This window comes from Anopheles marshallii, chromosome 3 (genome assembly GCF_943734725.1).
Source record: "Anopheles marshallii chromosome 3, idAnoMarsDA_429_01, whole genome shotgun sequence".
NCBI lineage: Eukaryota > Metazoa > Arthropoda > Insecta > Diptera > Culicidae > Anopheles > Anopheles marshallii.
Genome location: NC_071327.1, coordinates 7,814,824 through 7,832,964, shown reverse-complemented (window position 1 = coordinate 7,832,964; position 18,141 = coordinate 7,814,824). Strand labels below are relative to the sequence as shown.

The window sequence follows — 18,141 nt, the reverse complement described above, 5'->3', positions numbered from 1 at the left end:
TCAGAAGTGGAATCCGATGCGGGCAAGATGGACCCGAACCGTGGCACAGCAAAGCCGTGGATCTTCCTTCGGTTTCTTCTGCAGCATCACCTCCTCCGCGTACTGGCAGGGACAGTAGGCCGTCGGCAGGTGGCGCGGTGCCGACACGATCGCATTCTCCTCGATCGTCCAGTCTAGCCGGCGGCGCAGATAATCCTTACCCCAGCGCTGTAGATACCGCAGAAAGATGCCTTCCGCACGTCCCTGAACGAGTTGTGCGACCGTTAGTGATGTCGGAAGTGATGTGTTGGGATGTTTTAAGGATGTTATTTTAAAAAAGTTCTGGTCCACTTTCGGTTATAGCTATATCGTAAGGCACACATTTTGGAATAGTGTAACAAGGAAAGAAGTCGCACACAAACTCAAAGTAAATGGAAATAAATTCACACACTAAGAATTGGATTGCAAACATCCGTAATAGTAATAATTCTACCCCGTAAAAGCGAACCTTCTCGTAAAGAAGCAAACGGAAGAAAAGATGGACCAAAGATCGCAAGATGTGCTCCTCGTTCGTCCATCTCCCGGATAGAACAGATGCCAACGCTACCAATATACGCAATTCACGCTCCCAAATGCACACTTGAAACACATGTACAACCAACAACCTACCTGCTTCCGAGACAGTCGCGTTGTGTTCGCGCCCTGTATAACGATATCATTCGTCGTGACGTCCAGCCGGCTTTCCCAGCCGGGTTCGATCGTGTTGCCGTTCTGTTCGCTCCGCTCAATGAACTCGTTCAGATAGCTGATGCACTGCGACGGCTCGAAGTACAGAAAGCAAAGGTTCACCTTGTGACAGGAGATGTGGCCACGGTCGTCCAGTGCGAGCAAAATTTTGTGTCGTATCAGCTGCTTGTTCACGCGCGCCATACACCGTTCGAGGCCTCGCGCCAGCTTCAATTTGACCCACATGCACAGGAAAATGGCGGCCGCATTCAGGAACAGCCAGGCAACGCCGAGCGACAGCAGCGTAATGCCGTAGAAGCCGGAAAACAGCAACCCAATCAGGACGATAAAGGCGAACAGAATCCACACGACCAGCACGCGCTTGTAGCAGATGTTGTACAGCGTGAACCGGTAGTCGTTCACCAGCGTTTCCATTGCATGCACGTACTCCTCCACCGTGAGCTGATGAAGATCGGTTGGGAAGTCGTTCAATATTCTACCCACGGTTCATCACGCAGTGTTTCTTACCGTCAAACCTTGCGCCATCAGCTCTTCCGGGACGAGCTCGGGACGAAACACGGCCGGTGTGATCCACGGCCACCGAGTGTTGGTAGGCAGTAAGGTAACGATTACATCTCCGTTTGCTAAAAAAGAAATGAATGAAATCAATTGCACTGTATGACGTGCCATGCTCGCACCACACCTACCGAAACCTTCCCGTACACGGCCGGTCGAAAGTTCGATCGTACGCATCGACTGGATCGGTTGCACCACGTTTACCGATTGCTTCGGAATGTCTATGACGGCCGGTTGTGATGTTTTGTTGACTCCACTCGGTACCGTGCCGGAACCGGTGCCGGGCGTTGGTTTGCCGGCCCCGTGTGATGGTTGTGGTTGGGTTTGCTTTGGTGTGCTAGGTGTCCGTGTGTCCAGATTTACGTGCACCGTTTCGGTTGGTAGTACGGCCGGTGGTGCCGTGTCCGGTGATGTTGTCACCGACTGCCGGTTGCTGCCCGCCGCCAGCGGATGTCTACTGGAGGCGGTCGGCGGTGGCGGTGGCAGTGACGGCGATGGGGACTGCAATGTAAGGTAATGGAAGTTACAGTCAAATTATCTTTTTACAGTCTGTGAAACACCTGGCTCCACTCGAAACAACCGCCGCGATGGTTGAATCTTACTACCGGTACCGATAAAGTAGTACCGGCACTCGTATACTTCTGTGAAACATGCGCTTTGTCTAAAAAACATGGGTTCATACAGGCATGAACTTCAAGAAGGTCAACATTTTATAACAATTAATGGATGTTTGAAACAGAGATTCAGATTTATTCAGAATCTGTATCAGATTCAACCAAGGCTAACGGGCAATATGAACAGCGAATTAGACTTGTCAAGTCTCGGTGGGCATGTCATTAGAATGACACCGAACCCACCACCCAGCTTGTAGAGACTGGGAGACCATGGGAATTGAGAATTCGAATCTTCACGGAATATCTTGTCTCAAAAGATTAATTAAGGACTACTCTATTGTTGAGGATTTTTGCAACATGCCTAGACCAACAGGCTGTTGGGATAAGTAAGTTAGTAATTATTATATAACCATATTATCAAGAGGTTCCAGTTGCTTGGAATCATTGCTCAGCGAAAACCAAATTTGTTTATCCAAAAAAATCAAAAGAATATACATAAGTATAGTACTAGAAACATTAAACTGTATAAGTTTACTCTTTGAACAAATAAGTTTCAAATTTAATAACTCAATAACATCGCAACTCGTACGAAGAAGCATACAAATATAGCTAAATTAATTCGTACTAATCACTCCATATCCAATTTCAGTGAAAATCCTTTAAATCCAATCCAGAAAGACAGCGCACTACACCATTTCATCCACTCCCATTTACGTATTTTAATTCACTTAAATGCCCCACAGAGACACATTACTGAACGTTTCAACACTGCAACATACTATTCATACTCCCCCATTGGGTGTGTCGGTGGAGTGTTAAGCAAAAACAAGGGGGCAAAATTACACACAACACTATCACCGTGAGGGTGGCAATCGACTTGCCTGCTGGCAGATGGAAGAACACGAATTGCAAAAACGATGAACGTGCACCACGAACCAAACAACCTGGCCGGCTGATTCATACGGGGCTTCTTTATTTTTAAATTGTTCACATCCGTGAACACGTACAAACAGAAGCAAAGGAATGTAACGCATCTTGCAGGGTGTCAAAGTGTAGCCACATATGAATGCATCGATTGTTCCATTGTGCGCCCAAAGGAGCAGCATTGTTTCAAGGCCAGTCAGTGCCAGTTGTGTGTAAGCGGGCTTAACAATCTTATTAATTTCCGAATAATGCTGTCCGCTTGTGTAGAAACATTTGAAGGCAAGCGAAGATACGGTCCACGCTAACTGATAAGCATGCTTGCTTCCGATAAACGGTTATTATCTCCCGTTCGGAAGCGACGCGATAATATGCAGCAATAAGACGCCGTCTCCATTGTTGTTCGAGTTCTTACGACCATCGGGTCGTACTTTCTTCGAAGATTTGCTAATAAGCGTTCTGATAATGCAAAGCTAATCAAAAAATCATTATGTATGTCACCCTGGAAAATAGGGTCCATTAGAGCTAATTGCCTTCCCACTTACTAAAGGCAATCCGTAACACAGCGTTGTCAGCATAATAATCTCCTGGGCTTTAGGTGCCATATGGGTCCCATATGCTATTTTTAAATGTCCGCCAAAAAAAAATTATTCAGCCAATAGACAGCAAATCCGCCAGTTCCGCCTTGCCTTTTTGTTTTGTTTTGGGCGAACTAATATGCTAGCGTCGTCCAGAGTCTGGCCAAGCGAAAGCTTTTTAACGCTGTTAGATCACCATTTGCGAAATGTGACATCATCTCTCCAAACCTGTCGCCGAGGGTGGAAAAATGTTGGTATGTTTGCATGGAAATTCAATACTGTCGCCTGTACATGCATGCACACACAATAATGTACGGGCGAGTGCGAGTGGCCAGCGTGTGGATAAGCCGTGAAAAACGTTGCGCTCGCTAGCAGCAAACAACCGTAACACGATCCATCTCAGTGGGTCATAAAGGTCCATCCTTTGCAATGAACTTTTGTACGAAAATCAACGCTCCTACCCCGTGGGTGCTAACTTAACGGGCACGCATCGGCCTTTTTTCCCCTCCAGTGCAGCACCACCGATTGCTGCGATTGATTCGTCTTGGCTGGGGAGTCAATGATGCGTGCATGTATGTAAGGGAGTCGCGCGAAAACACGTGACACCAACGGGTGGGAATGCCGGGTGGTGCGATTAAATTGTAATAAACAAAAACAGACAACCTGAGGTTGTGGAAAACGGCGAACCGAACCAAACATTACACACACCAAGCCCTCCACCCGTGTTTGTATGTGTGTGTGTGTGTGTGTGTGTGTCGGAGGGTTGCGACAGGGGGTGAGTTTGTCAGTGAGCGACGGGTGACCTACTAAACATCGACAGCGCTTGCACATGTAAGTGTGCGAGTCGATGGGGCAGTACGGGTGGGGGGAGGGGGGGGGGGAAGGGGGTAGTACCATGGGCTACGCCATGACAATGACAGCAAGAACCGTGGAATGCTGTCACCAGCGACAACCAGCGATGGCACAACAAAAACCGGACATGGTTGTGTTGCTCTAAGCCGCACGCACACACACACACACGGACACAGTGTGAATGGAAAACTCGAACACGTGTTTGGACAGTGCTGGTCCATATCTTGACACACTAATAACGTAAAAATGTTTAAATATTTAACCTGTTCTGTGAACAGAATGATTCATTTGCACATTAACGTTAGCATTAACGATCGCAGTAACCCGGGGCGGTAACATTCCATTTTAGCGAACCGAGTTTAATGCGAAAAAAGCAGTCTATTGTGTTGGTGTAGTGTACGTGGGGGAAAAGGTTTAAAGCTATTCATCAAAGATTGGAAGAGAAGTTTAGTTTTCAAAGTTCAAAGTTTTTTTTTGCGAAAAAATGGAAGCACACCGTATGCAAAAAGGCTTCATAAGTGAACACCCAACACACAAAAACAGGGCAAAGAAAGGGAGGAATGGTGGCTCCGACACTCTATCCCACCCCGCGCAATGTGACACTTCCCCTTTTGCTCATCCCGGGTGCAAAACACGGCGGAATAATAAGGTGATGAATTTTGTTTAATCAATTGTGCGCCGAACGGTGCGGAACCATTCAATTGGAAAAAGCTTCTCCTCCTCCCGCCCACTCCCTTTTTGCCCCCCGTTCCCGTACCGTGTCTCTCTCTCTCTCTCTGTCTCCTCCCTTTAATACTCCCATCACCACACACAATCCAACCTCCAGCGAGGTTCCCGTTCGCATCCACACACTAAACTGCCACGGGAGGTTCGTCGCTTATCGCCATTTTTTTTTCGTCTCTCACCCCCCAAAACTTCGAATGCGCTTGGGAACGGTTTATAATTCGGTTTTTGTTTTTTTTCCCTTTTCTGCTGGGTTTTGGCTCCTCCAGTTGTCAGTTTCTCTCTGTTTTTTTTTTGGACCTTAGCCCAAAAAAATGGTTTCACTTCACCTTCCGTTGCTTCTTACCTTGCTCGGTTCCGGTCCACCGTCCTCCTCGAACTTTACCCAGTTGGTTGTCTTCGGTGTGGCGGCTGCTGTTGCGGTATCCATTCCATTGCTGATCCCCGACGACAATGGACCCATCCCGGTTGCATTGTCGTTCTGGGTTGCTCTCGCTGGTGACGCACTGCGGTCATCGGTTGGTTCACCAACACCACCACCACCATTAACACCGCCACCGTTAGGCTGCTCCATCTCCCGCCTGCTGCCTTTGTTGCTTGCTTTTCACGGTCTGCTCCGATGGTGGTGTAGAATTTTTCAACCCCTCCCCGTACCACCCCGTTTTATTTATTTTTTGTTTGCTCTCGCCTGCCAACAGCAACAAAACACACATACACACACGCTCGCAACGTAAAACGCACTTTACACTGGTTAGTGCGTTGAGTTAGACGATGTGGCACAACGGTACGCACCGCGAGGGGTGAAGAAATTCCGAGGGATGGATGGTTGGGGGGGAACCAGAAGAACAAACACGCATATCTATCGTATAACGCAGCCCCGTTTATATGTACGCCAACGCCAGCAATGCCTGCACTGCGAACAACGTTACCGACCGCTCGGGAGTGTTACGCGACCGATGATGCTTTCGGTCGGTGCTAGCCACAGCGCAACGTACTAACGAGTCAGATGCAAATCAAAAACCCTTGTGCAGACCATCCCGATCCGATCACGAGGGGTTTGCACACACGCAGGCAAGAAACCTTCACCACACACACTTTGCTTTGCCACTGCGACACGACACGGGGTCCGGTTCACTTGTGATCGTGTGTCTGTCTGAGAAAACCTGCTGCTGCCCGAAAGGCCAACCTGACGACGATCGGTGAAGCGCGCGTCTCCGATGTGCGGTGATGGAGCGCACGATGAATACTAATTAAATTTAATCTGTGTATACGTGGAACCCGCCGGGATGAGGGCTCTCTGCGTTCGGGTACCTGTGTGTACGCCTGTAAGTCGCCCACAAAACAGACGGGTCGTCATGCGTACCCGTTGTGCGGTCTACCTGACACACCACGTACAGTGCCCGAAACTGGAATGAATGAAACGGAACGCATTCATGTTGGGTACCGGAGAGCCAAATTATGTGGCCGCCGTAGTGCGCGAGAGAACGTTTACGATTCCAACCGTGAGCGAGTCCACAACATGATTCTCTTGTATCGTTTGCTTTCAGTGCAGATTTGGGAATGGTTGAGCAACCCTGTGAAACAAGCGGCAATGCAGCTACCTGAACAGCGCATCGAGTGTGAGCGAGAACGTACGCTGTATTTTGCAGAAAACGGTCGTGCATTCCATTCGAAAAAGGGGTAACATTCTTGCTTTCTCTCTCTTTCGCAAATCACAAGGGGTTGAGAACACCTGTTTTAAGGGTAGTTTTCCGGAGGAAATTTTCTATCTCGCCGCGTGCGTCGTCTAAACGCATCAATGCAATGTTTTAATTTTTTCTTAAGTATCTCTTACTCCCTGTTCAGTGGAATTAATATAAACGCAATTGTATTTAAAATTTCATGTTTTATTATTGCTTTTTCATCAGTGTAGAACGTAGTAAAATGTTAAAAAATAAATTAATTTGACTTTGTGTTATCGTTTGTTCCCGCGTCATCATGATTTTAAAAATAATTTGGAGATTTCTGTGATATTTACTTCTTCTATCAAATACTCTCGTGCCGAATGTTCCGTAAAGAGTGTTGTTATCGGTGGTGCTGTTTTTTAACGTTCGTATGACGAAAACCTATTTGGTGTCGCGCCCCACCTCAAAAAACGTGTCAATTTTCACTTGACTGGTAACCTTACATTGGATAATCATTCTTACTAGAACTGATTAAACTAAAGATAAAACCACATGAGGTAGAAGGTTAAACTTAGTAAAAGCTGCCTTGGGCATACGTTCCCATCAGCTAACATACAACCAACCGAGCAGGATGACTAAAATGGTTGCATGAGAGCAATTGTGGCGTTACACCTGGTTAAACAGCAGCAAACGGGTCAGCATGGATACGACGCACGGTGTCTGTTTGCGCATGTTGTACTCCGGCAGATTGGACACCGATTCATGATCGTACGCTACTTTCTGCGTAACGAACGTGAGCAGTGTGACCAGATCGTACTTGTGCCCGTTTTCCTGCATCTCCTTGCACAGTTCGTTAATAAACCACGAACCCTCGGTCGTGTTGCGGAAGGCCATAAAGCCGGGGATGGTGGCATACGCAAACAGAAAATCCGCATGCGTCGGGATGCTGTACCGGGCGACACCGTCCTTCTGGACCTTGACTCCGTTGTCCAGCTTGTTGCCGCGGCACGCTTGTACGATGAAAATTTTCGGCCGTCCCGCCAGCGATGGACAATTATCGGCAGTGAAGTGACTCCAGATGGTAGAGAGACCGTACGAAGCATCGTGTGCGTACAAGTAATCACCTTCATCGCCGTGTGTTAGCACCGCGATTAGGATGCAGTCGTTATCCTTGTGATCCATTGCAGAAACTATAAGACATTGGAAGAGAAAATTACAAACCAAATTGTATAAAGCATAAGGTTTTAGTCGCGTACTTACCATCCTCCACAACAGCTTTGATTTCCTCCAGCTTAAAATCCTGATAAACTTTCACCTCGAACCGGAATAATTCTAACGTTTCTTTCAGTCGTTTGCAATCTACGGCACTGCCTTCGCGTACTGGTAGCGGCACATGCGGCACATTGTACTTGTTGTGCGAGAACACCAATGCCATGCCTCGCCGTTTATGGTTCATCGGATAGTACGCGGCGTACCGCTCAATGACGTAAGCTGGCCGGATTGTCCCATTAGCCTGCGAGGCACTGCTGGTTGCCGAACCGTGCGGTATTCGTCTTGTATCGCTGGTGTCTTGCTTTTTGTTAAACATGCTACTGAAGCCGTGCTGGAAAGAGAATTATAAATAAACATGATGATCACACCGACCTAGCACACTATCAGCTGATGCATCTGACCGTCTTTGGAAGAGTTCGTAGAACAAAGAACTTTCCATGTGCACCGAAAGCGCATTTGCGCAAAGGACATTTCGTTTTGTCGTTGCTTCATGATGTTCTACTTACCATTAGGCCGGGATAAACGTTACTATTTGGAGGACTTGCTTTGGAAAATCCGCTAAAACTGCTCAAAACGCTGAAAATCTTTCGGTGGTCTTTTGTCGCGTAATACCTTTGTATTTACAAAGGTTTTTTTCTGATTTGTTTTGATGAAACTATTCGTTGTAGCACAAACACGGATGAATGAAGGTAGTTGAACTTAAGCAACACAAAGAATAAAACAAGTCTTGTACACCCTTTTCTCTACGGATGATGAGCAGCAAAATACGCTTAAAAATACGCGCAAACAAAATTTCGTGACTCACCATCCGTTCGACAGATTTTTATTTACGCAAAATAACTTTTCACCCGAATACGCATTTGAACTGTCAGTGAGCGCGGACGGCACAACAATTCACTATGGGAGAAATTGACGAATCGGGATGGACAACTTGATGACATTTCTGTTCCGAGATTTCCAGATTTCCGAGCAATCTCTTCGAGCTCTCTTGAGTAATGAGGTTTCGTATTGTTTATGCAACAGCAGGGTTCTTATCAATAAAAATCCTACCAAAACCTTTTCTACCACGTACCCTGTATATTCAATAGACTTTGGCATCAAACCTCATGCCGGTATAGAAGTCCTTCATAATTTGTGCAATAAACGAAACTTTTGTAACTCCGGAGATGACATACTGAAATGAGAGACAAATAATTTTACTTTCTATCGGACCGAAAACAATATTCGACGAACCTGAACAATAAGTCTGTACGATACACGGCATATGCCGAACGTGTAGAAGGAAAACACTTTATAGTCTAGCAGAAGCATTAGTTGCGTAACTCGTATTTTGATCGAATTTGATGCCTTATTCATATCGACCGTATACAGCAGTTGTGATAAAACATTTATCTCAGCATACAGGCTCTCACATGCCCAGGTTAAGCTCATAAACACAAAATGGTAAGGAACCACGTTGAGACAGAATACTGGAAAAAGGAAGAACGATGATTTTACAAGGAATCGCAAAGATTTAACGGGTAACACGTACATTCAAACGATGTTTCCATGATGGCACGATACACAGTCCAATAAATTTCATTCCATACTATCATGTTGAACTTAAGGCATACCATGAAAAGGCCCCACGAGAATTGGTCGTGTATTTGTTCGAACGCTTTCATGCACAGAAAGTAACATGTACAACATTTCTTCAGCCGATCTAGAGCTTCACGTTCATGGTTTGTTGCGGCCACACCAGTGTTTATCGTCAGCACAGCAATCCGGATGTCTTGCTTCAGTTTGTACAGGTAGCACGTCAAAATACGAATGTATAGCAATAAATGAAGGATTCTCTGCATATCCACAGTACTAAGCAACTCAAATATGATGATGAAATCGATCAATGCTCTCTCCATTTGCCGGCACTGGATCAGTAAAATTACTACGATCACGCATAGCAGAACAATGAGTGTGTAAAAAATTACTTTGTAAAGCCGTTGACTTTTGGAAAAAATGCTCCTGGAGTTGCGATTGCACACGTTCAGAGCGGCCTCGATGGTATGGAATGTGTTCCATATTTGCACATCCTCCTTGCAGGATGCCAACGACTCCCAAGCAACGACGAACGCAGTGATTAACGTCGAACCAAGACAGAACCAATTAATCATACGGCTGATGCAGTGTTCATTGGGAATGAAGTTGTCTTCGAACGATTTGCCACACAATCCCAACAGTAAGCACACCAGAAGAGTCAGGATGGACTTCACAATGTACAGCTTATGTCGGTACGGGTTTAGCTTGAATGGATTCTTTTTGTCCGCTGGATCGATTCGATGGTGCCGGTAAAAGTTGAAGAAACTTCTAAAATATTGTTCAGCTTCCATGGCACAACAGTTGTTACAAGTCGCTGGTCTGTAGGAAAACTAATTTACAGCGAACGAGGGAAATGCATTTAACATCAGCAGGGGAAATTAAATATGTATCATGCATAATTGAAATATGCATCAAATACCAACATGTGTCCATTTTCTAGAGTGACAAAATTACTCGAGAAATTATTAATGTTGAATTTGGTTAAAGGTTTAAACTGAATTAGTGAATAGAACGAACAAAAAGGTACAGCACAGGAAAGTAATTTTTAAATTTGTTAAAAACTGCCATTTTAAATTGACCACCCTCTGTTTGAAAGACACAAATAAAATAAATTATGACGTGCAGCCGACCAGTGTGCGGTACGAGCACTGAAGGAACTATAGTTCCAACTGCTTTCAAGACCATCCCTAGCTTTTTTCTCACTCGTGAAAAAAATTCGACCCGGACCCGTGTGCGTGCCCATTTCTCCGTGGCATTTCGCTAATTTCCGTGCAAGAAAAGGCGATTTTTCTCGTGTTTCCGTGTTGTAACGTGAAGTAAAACACTCAGTGCATAAAAGTAAGTATCCGGAAGCAAGCGTGTTGACTTCTTTTTAGGGATTTTTTTGACTGCAAATCGCCACCATTCCGGGTGGTCGATAAAAGTGTAGAGAGAGTGCGGCCGCGAGCCACGACATAATCTTCCGGGGTAGCCGAAAATGATGATGAACCAGCCTCACCCAACGTTAGAAATGTGTGTTCTGCCTTCGTCGACGCATGAAGTGTTTCTCCTAATTGCGTTTTGTGTCTGTGGCGTACACCAAGCATGCGATCGCATTTGGTTGGAAGGAAGGATCACATGCCGGCATTTAGTGCAGTTTGAGATTACATAACCAATCGATAAATTTCATAAGAATCCATTGTTTCGGGTGGCTGCTGTATGCTTTCGCTTCTGCTTTGTGGTACGCCAGGCAATAGGACGCCGCTCGCCATGTGGGCATCGGATCATTTTCTTTTTCTTCTCACTTTGGCTAACGCTGTGACGAGGTAGCACGGGCTATCCTGGTAGGCTATGAAAAGAAACTAAAAGGAAAAAAAAAAACAAAAATCAATATGGCTGATTTCACGTGCGTGAAGCAGCAGTCTTTTTCAGTGCATGCAATGCTTCCAAGGAAATATCCCGCTTCTGCCAAAGATACTGAAACTTGGAATTATTCAAAACACTTTCATAAGTGGTTATCCATCAATTAGATGAGGATTGTATTTGACGAGCTGAGTCAGCTTTTTGTCGATTCCATTGCGTTTTCGATTCATCGTGAACTGTACGCACCGATCGTGCGGAATAAGTGGCCCAGCACGGAACGCTGGACACCAAAAACACCTAGCAGTAATGCCGTATTCCCTCTGTAGCGTTAAAAAAATAGGCTTATGTAAGCGTTTAGAATGAAATTGGCCAGCGCAAGTACACGCCTCGTCAGTACATGGTTTTGGTGCGCAAATAGATTACTTTCCCGTGCGACTCCCTAAAGGGGGGCGGGAGAAACCGCACAATCACGGGATGCGCAACGCGCGATGTTGATGGAATGGCCGTGACAGTTAATTAATTTATCATACACCTTCCAAACCTGCGTAAGATGCGTTTGTGTGTCCGTGCAATATAGTGACAGGGTGTGATAAGATATTTTCATCATACGATAAAAAAATGCCGGCTTTAGTCGAAGAGAGCAATGAGCAATGACACGATGCGTGCTGGGCTATACTGCGGGAGAGATTCCACAGGACAGAAAGAGTAAACCAGTGAGGAGGTACCTATGGTCTGTCTACCATAGTGACAGACCCGGACCACGCGCTGTGAGCGAGCTCGTCTCGGTTACGTCACCAAATCCGGTGAGTTGTTGTGACCGTGTCCCCAAGCGCGCACACAATGCCAGAGCGATGGAGGATCGGCAATGATCTTCCTTTTGATATACGACGTTGATAAAACAAATATTGAATAACGATTTTCAGAGCAAGGTTGGTAAACAACAGCCGATAGTGGTTCTGCAATCTTTGCGAGGATTGCAGGGATTGTATAATGGGGTTGTTTTCTTTCACTGCTTGTAGATGATATAACGTGCGATGGGTAGATTAATACACCCTTTTTCTATTTGAATACTGAAGGAACAAAAGTACTGCAGGTTCATTGTACGCTCTGGGTAATAATATTCATCACAGTAGCCATCTCCCCGGCAACGACGAAGATTGATCTGTTCTAGCGCGGGGGCAAACTAAGCAATGCAGAAGGGAGGCTAACTTGATTAGATGTCAATAACAACATCATCGCCAGCAGCTCTCTAATCACCTACCGGCATCTGTGCAGCGCTCTTTTTTCGCTTTGTATCGATGCAAGCGCGGAAAAAGAAGCCAGAGAAAACTAATTCTGAATATAATTCTAAGGCACGCCATCAACAACACACAACAAAACGATCTCGAATCGTTTGCGTCTGCTATCGTTGGCCGTGCACGTGTTGCGGACAGATGCAGATATTTAATGCTTCGGCAACATGCAACGATTAACTTTGGGATATTTCTAACGCCTTTCGTTTAACTGTGTCCCTTCCCCACAGATGGCCCCACCATCGTACTCCGATCTCGGCAAACAGGCCCGCGATGTCTTCAACAAAGGCTACCACTTCGGCCTGTGGAAGCTGGATGTGAAGACCAAGACCAACTCGGGCGTGGAGTTTAGCACGGCTGGCCACTCGAACCAGGACACCGGCAAGGTGTTCGGTTCGCTGGAAACCAAGTACAAAGTGAAGGAATACGGTCTGAACTTCTCGGAGAAATGGAACACAGACAACACGCTCACGTCGGAGGTGTCGGTCGAGAACCAGCTGGTCAAGGGGCTGAAGGTTTCGTTCGATGGCATGTTTGTGCCGCATACCGGGTACGTGCCACGATTACGATCATTCAGTTACGCCTTGTCGTACAAATACCGGCACAAACCACCGCAATACGCTGCCGAACATCCACGGGACAGTAGTAGTAGTGGTACTAACTTTTTCACTTTGTCCTACAGAAGCAAAACCGGTCGCTTCAAGACTGCTTATTCGCATGACCGTGTTCGTGTCGATGCCGACTTCAACGTTGACCTGAGCGGACCGCTGGTCAATGCGTCCGGTGTCGCTAACTACCAGGGCTGGTTGGCCGGTTACCAGGTTGCATTTGACTCCCAGAAGTCGAAAATCACCGCTAACAATTTCGCTCTCGGCTACTCGGCCGGAGACTTTGTGCTGCACACCAACGTGTAAGTTAATGCATATTTGAAGGTGTTTAATAAGAGATCGTTCTTAACCATCTACCGTTACCTCTATTTGACAGTAACGATGGCCGTGAGTTCGGTGGTCTGATCTATCAGCGATGCAACGATCGTTTGGAAACGGCCGTGCAGCTGTCCTGGGCCTCGGGCTCGAATGCCACGAAGTTTGGCATGGCCGCCAAGTACGACTTGGACAAGGATGCTTGCGTTCGTGCTAAGGTCAACAACCAGAGCCAGATCGGTCTCGGCTACCAGCAGAAGCTCCGTGATGGTAAGTGTCCTGTCCTCTGATGGTAGTTGCGCTCTCTCATGAAACTCCTAACCTGAACTCTCTCCTTGTCCCCGCAGGTATTACTCTGACATTGTCCACGCTCGTTGATGGCAAGAACTTCAATGCTGGCGGCCACAAGATTGGCGTTGCTCTAGAGCTGGAGGCTTAAGCGAGCGCGCGCGCGAATGTGTGTGCCGTTTTTGTGTTCTTGCGCCCTTTTCCACCCCCCTCTAAAGCCCCGTGCGCAAAACCAGGTGTTGCGGATACAATTGAATGTGGGGCTGCATTGGGTGTAGTTTGCAAAGTGTTTTAAGAAATATTAAACGATCGAGGGAATCCTTACCACATATATCTACTACTAATGCTACAGTTTAAATAAATTGAGAACCGCTGGACATCCAATCCTATACAATACACTGACAGAAAAAACACACATTATTTAAGAGAATGGCACCATCGAAAACAGCAACCAGGCAACACTAGCAGGCAACGAAAGGAGGAGGATAGAGATATCCTTCCACGGAGAAACGCTATCAGGATGTGTTGGTTTAATGCGATTAGAACCATGGCAACCATGCGCTTCTCAATCCCAGCAATGTGCAGAAATCGATTCGCAAAATCTACCAAGGCTCCTGTGGGTGAACATAGAAAATTGGTCATAGTTTCCGAAGGCTTGCAATTTACAAACAAACCCGGGCTGAAAAAAGGCACATTACACACACTGCAATGCACAGTTAGCTTGATGACGTATCATCACTAACAAAGCTGCCGAAATAGACACTCAAAGAATAAGAATAAAGTAATTTACTGTTTAGACTAGCCAATAAACGTCGATTGACGAACGAGAGGAGAGAGAGTGCTGAATAAATGCAGGCTACAGCTAAAACTCCTCTCTTTTTCACATTCAATTTACAGCATGCCTCCTCAGCTTTAATGCTTTGCCAATCCTTATCGCTCGGCGTGAGTTTTCTTCCGAAGGGATATATTTTCTGGAGCAAAGAAAACTGGGCGGAAGTGTGGAAATTTTGGACATATTGAATGAATAAATAGTTGCATGGATAAAAAGAAAGTCTTCAATCAATCGTGTATGAAATGCGTGGGGTGCAATCAGTGTATAAAACCAAACGCTTCGTGCAGAACTTTAGGTGGGGGATTTTAACGAATTATATGAATTTAAAATTTGCCTTCCGCTGAGCAAACGTCATTATGTTCGCTGTTCCCAAAGGGATGCGCAATGTGTTGACAGATGCGACAAGTGTGCAATAACAAAACAAAACCCTTGTTTTCTTCCTGTACGGCACGCAACAAAATCGCTGGAGCACTGTAAAGGTTTGGTGAATCAAAATTATGGCCATATCGGTGAATGCTCTTCGCACCCAGCTGGTGGCACTGACCAATTCGTCTGGCATACATAAGGAGCAGGTGGATAAATATCGTTCGTTGCTGGATCAGAGTTTGCTCAACACCGGCAGCGAGCTGATCGATACTTTGAAACTGTTTATCGAAGCTAGTAAGTACGAAAGCTCTCTTTTTCTCTCTGTTACTGGCCATAAGGTTTAACTGATTTGATGTGCTTTTCACCCCGTTAGTTCTAAACGAGCATGTTAGCTTGGTTATTTCGCGCCAGCTCCTATCCGACGTTAGCACCCACCTTACCAAGCTGCCCGATGATATCTCGAAATCTGTCGCCCACTTCACACTGGACAAGGTGCAACCGAGGGTGATTTCGTTCGAGGAGCAAGTCGCTTGCATTCGGCAACATTTGGCACAGATCTACGAACGTAATCAAAACTGGAAGGAGGCGGCTAACGTACTGGGCGGAATCCCGCTGGAAACTGGCCAGAAGTGAGCTTGCAGTCTGTCTTTTACTCTGATAGTTTCGCTGTAATGTTTGTCCATTTTTTTCATTGCCAGACCCTATCCTTTGGACTACAAGCTGGAAACATACCTGAAAATAGCGCGACTCTATCTAGAGGACGAAGATCCGGTTCAGGCGGAAGCGTTCATCAATCGTGCCTCGATTTTGCAGGCCGACACGAAGGACGAAATGCTGCAGATCCTGTACAAGGTGTGCTATGCGCGCGTTCTTGACTATCGCCGCAAGTTTATCGAAGCCGCACAGCGATACAATGAACTTTCCTACCGTACGATCGTTGACGAAGGCGAACGTATGACGGCACTGAAGAAGGCACTCATCTGCACCGTACTAGCATCGGCCGGGCAGCAACGGTCGCGCATGTTGGCAACCCTGTTCAAGGATGAACGCTGCCAACACTTACCGGCCTACTCGATACTGGAGAAAATGTATCTCGATCGCATCATTCGCCGTTCGGAGCTGCAGGAGTTTGAGGCGCTGCTACAGCTGCATCAGAAGGCAAGCACACTCGACGGGTCCTCCATACTGGATCGGGCCGTGTTCGAACACAATCTCCTATCGGCCAGCAAGCTGTACAACAATATCACGTTCGAAGAGCTCGGTGCACTGCTCGAGATTCCACCACCGAAAGCCGAACGGATCGCAAGCCAAATGATTACCGAGGGCCGTATGAACGGTTACATCGATCAGATCGATGGGGTTGTGCACTTTGAAAGTAAGCAAACTGGTGGAAATGATCCTCATATGGTGCAGTATTTTATCCTTTTCTTGTTCTCTCTTTTTTTCTAGCTCGTGAAGTGTTGCCACAATGGGACAAACAGATTCAGGGATTGTGCTATCAGCTGAACGGACTGATTGAGAAGATTGGTGCAGCAGAACCCGACTGGATGAGCAAAATAATGGAGGAAGAAATGTGCACATGAACTGGGGTTTAAATCGCACAAAAGGAGGGTACTGATATTGATGTAATTGAAAATTGCAACTAAATAAACCTTTTGTCATTAATTAATTTCAATCAATGGTTTGCTTCGATCGTAAAAACTTGGACGATGAAAGTTTCGGAGATTCCTGCACCATACCGGAAAGTGGTTGTAGTGTAGGACAAATGAGCAAATAACTAAGTAAGAAACTATTTTTATTAAACTCTTTCGCAATAAATAACACCACACGCCACAGACTCTACAACAGCCTGAATAAGAATCATATAAAATCAAACAAAAATAACTCAAAAATTCCCTTTGTAACCAGTCTTTCCATCAATGCAAAAATGTGAAACTAGGACGGGACCCATGCTAGTGGAATTTTCTGAAATGAAGAAAAAATAGAAAACGATATTGAGCGAATTATTTAAACAAAGGTACAACATATGTAAAATATGATTTGCACGGAACTTACTTTCAAAAATAGATGTTCTCCCGACTGGTATATGAGGAATGGATGATACTAAATCTATAAAATGGGACACAAAACACAAGAAAACGTAACGAGCTTACCCGATGAGTAGTTTCAAGATGGTGACCGATAATCTTCCTTCTTTAACGAACAACAGACCCCAACAAATAACATAAATCTTTTTCGTTAACATATCTATATCGCTCGATACATGGTAATGGGGTGGATGTTGTGCTGAAGCGTAAATGGAGTCAATCTTATTTCGTTCAAAATAACAATATAATGTAAGATTCTTTATTTACTCGTCCATATACTGTTTGCACCACATGAGATAATCATCCACTTTTATGGGTTTCGGGTTAAAGGACAAAGGAATTAGTATTGAAGTACGTTGCGACATACAGCTGAGCCTCGAGCATAGAATTAATCAAAGGTAAATTAAGTATTAGTGTTTGCTATGCATCATATTTCATAATGTTAATTGTTTTTTTTTTTTTTTAGTTTATAATAGTACACCACACAGCTGACACATTAAAGGCACTTTTGAGCGAATTATGTTTTTGCATTGCAGAACGTTTAGTACAAATACACTTACATCAAAAGTAGACATAAGTTCGTTTTTAGTTCTTCTCCAGTGTTCCCCGGCGAAGTTCTATTGCTATTGTGTGTTATCCTGGTGTGGTTTCGTTAACCTTTTTGTTACAGTCACCTGGTAACTAACTGGGGTACACGGTATTTGCAATTTCACATACCAAAGTTGCAGGATGAACTAATGATAATCCCCACGCTTCATGGAAAACACTACCCTATACAACGGCAATGTGTAGCAAAGAGTATCGTAAACCTTGTAATACACCCATTTTTAAGGGGAGAAATGTCCGGCGGTGTAGTTTCATTGTTATGGCTATTGGTGGTTTGTTGGTTTCTGTTGGTAATGGTTTCTAAAGAACACATAATACATTCTCTTCTGCTTAAGTTTGTTTGTCACTTTTCATCTTTGTACCAGCTGTTAGTTCCGATTATCATTATTGGTTCTTATACTTTCAACTATATAATCCTAAACCTG

General features: G+C 45.4%; 5 protein-coding genes across 5 annotated transcripts; 2 read left to right on the top strand and 3 right to left on the bottom strand.

Annotated features, from left to right (window-relative positions):
* On the bottom strand, window positions 1-5,543 carry LOC128711820 (uncharacterized). Its single transcript, XM_053806707.1, has 5 exons — window positions 5,316-5,543; window positions 1,413-1,782; window positions 1,234-1,349; window positions 649-1,167; window positions 1-243 (listed from the first exon to the last, which is right to left on the bottom strand). Exons 1-5 carry the CDS (start codon window positions 5,541-5,543, stop codon window positions 1-3), a joined length of 1,476 nt encoding a protein of 491 aa, XP_053662682.1.
* Window positions 5,544-7,299: 1,756 nt separating this feature from the next.
* LOC128716384 (caspase-like) lies at window positions 7,300-8,301 on the bottom strand. The gene is made up of 3 exons (XM_053811303.1): window positions 8,287-8,301; window positions 7,894-8,236; window positions 7,300-7,823 (listed from the first exon to the last, which is right to left on the bottom strand). The coding sequence occupies exons 1-3, from the start codon at window positions 8,299-8,301 to the stop codon at window positions 7,300-7,302; spliced, it is 882 nt and encodes a 293-aa protein (XP_053667278.1).
* Window positions 8,302-8,986: 685 nt separating this feature from the next.
* LOC128716379 (uncharacterized) lies at window positions 8,987-10,271 on the bottom strand. Its single transcript, XM_053811299.1, has 3 exons — window positions 9,437-10,271; window positions 9,139-9,374; window positions 8,987-9,079 (listed from the first exon to the last, which is right to left on the bottom strand). The coding sequence occupies exons 1-3, from the start codon at window positions 10,269-10,271 to the stop codon at window positions 8,987-8,989; spliced, it is 1,164 nt and encodes a 387-aa protein (XP_053667274.1).
* Window positions 10,272-12,844: 2,573 nt separating this feature from the next.
* LOC128713462 (voltage-dependent anion-selective channel-like) lies at window positions 12,845-13,976 on the top strand. The gene is made up of 4 exons (XM_053808322.1): window positions 12,845-13,164; window positions 13,297-13,524; window positions 13,599-13,807; window positions 13,885-13,976. The coding sequence occupies exons 1-4, from the start codon at window positions 12,845-12,847 to the stop codon at window positions 13,974-13,976; spliced, it is 849 nt and encodes a 282-aa protein (XP_053664297.1).
* A 1,178-nt stretch (window positions 13,977-15,154) lies between these two features.
* LOC128711488 (COP9 signalosome complex subunit 4) lies at window positions 15,155-16,606 on the top strand. The gene is made up of 4 exons (XM_053806366.1): window positions 15,155-15,317; window positions 15,397-15,652; window positions 15,722-16,398; window positions 16,473-16,606. The coding sequence occupies exons 1-4, from the start codon at window positions 15,155-15,157 to the stop codon at window positions 16,604-16,606; spliced, it is 1,230 nt and encodes a 409-aa protein (XP_053662341.1).
* Window positions 16,607-18,141: the final 1,535 nt, after the last annotated feature.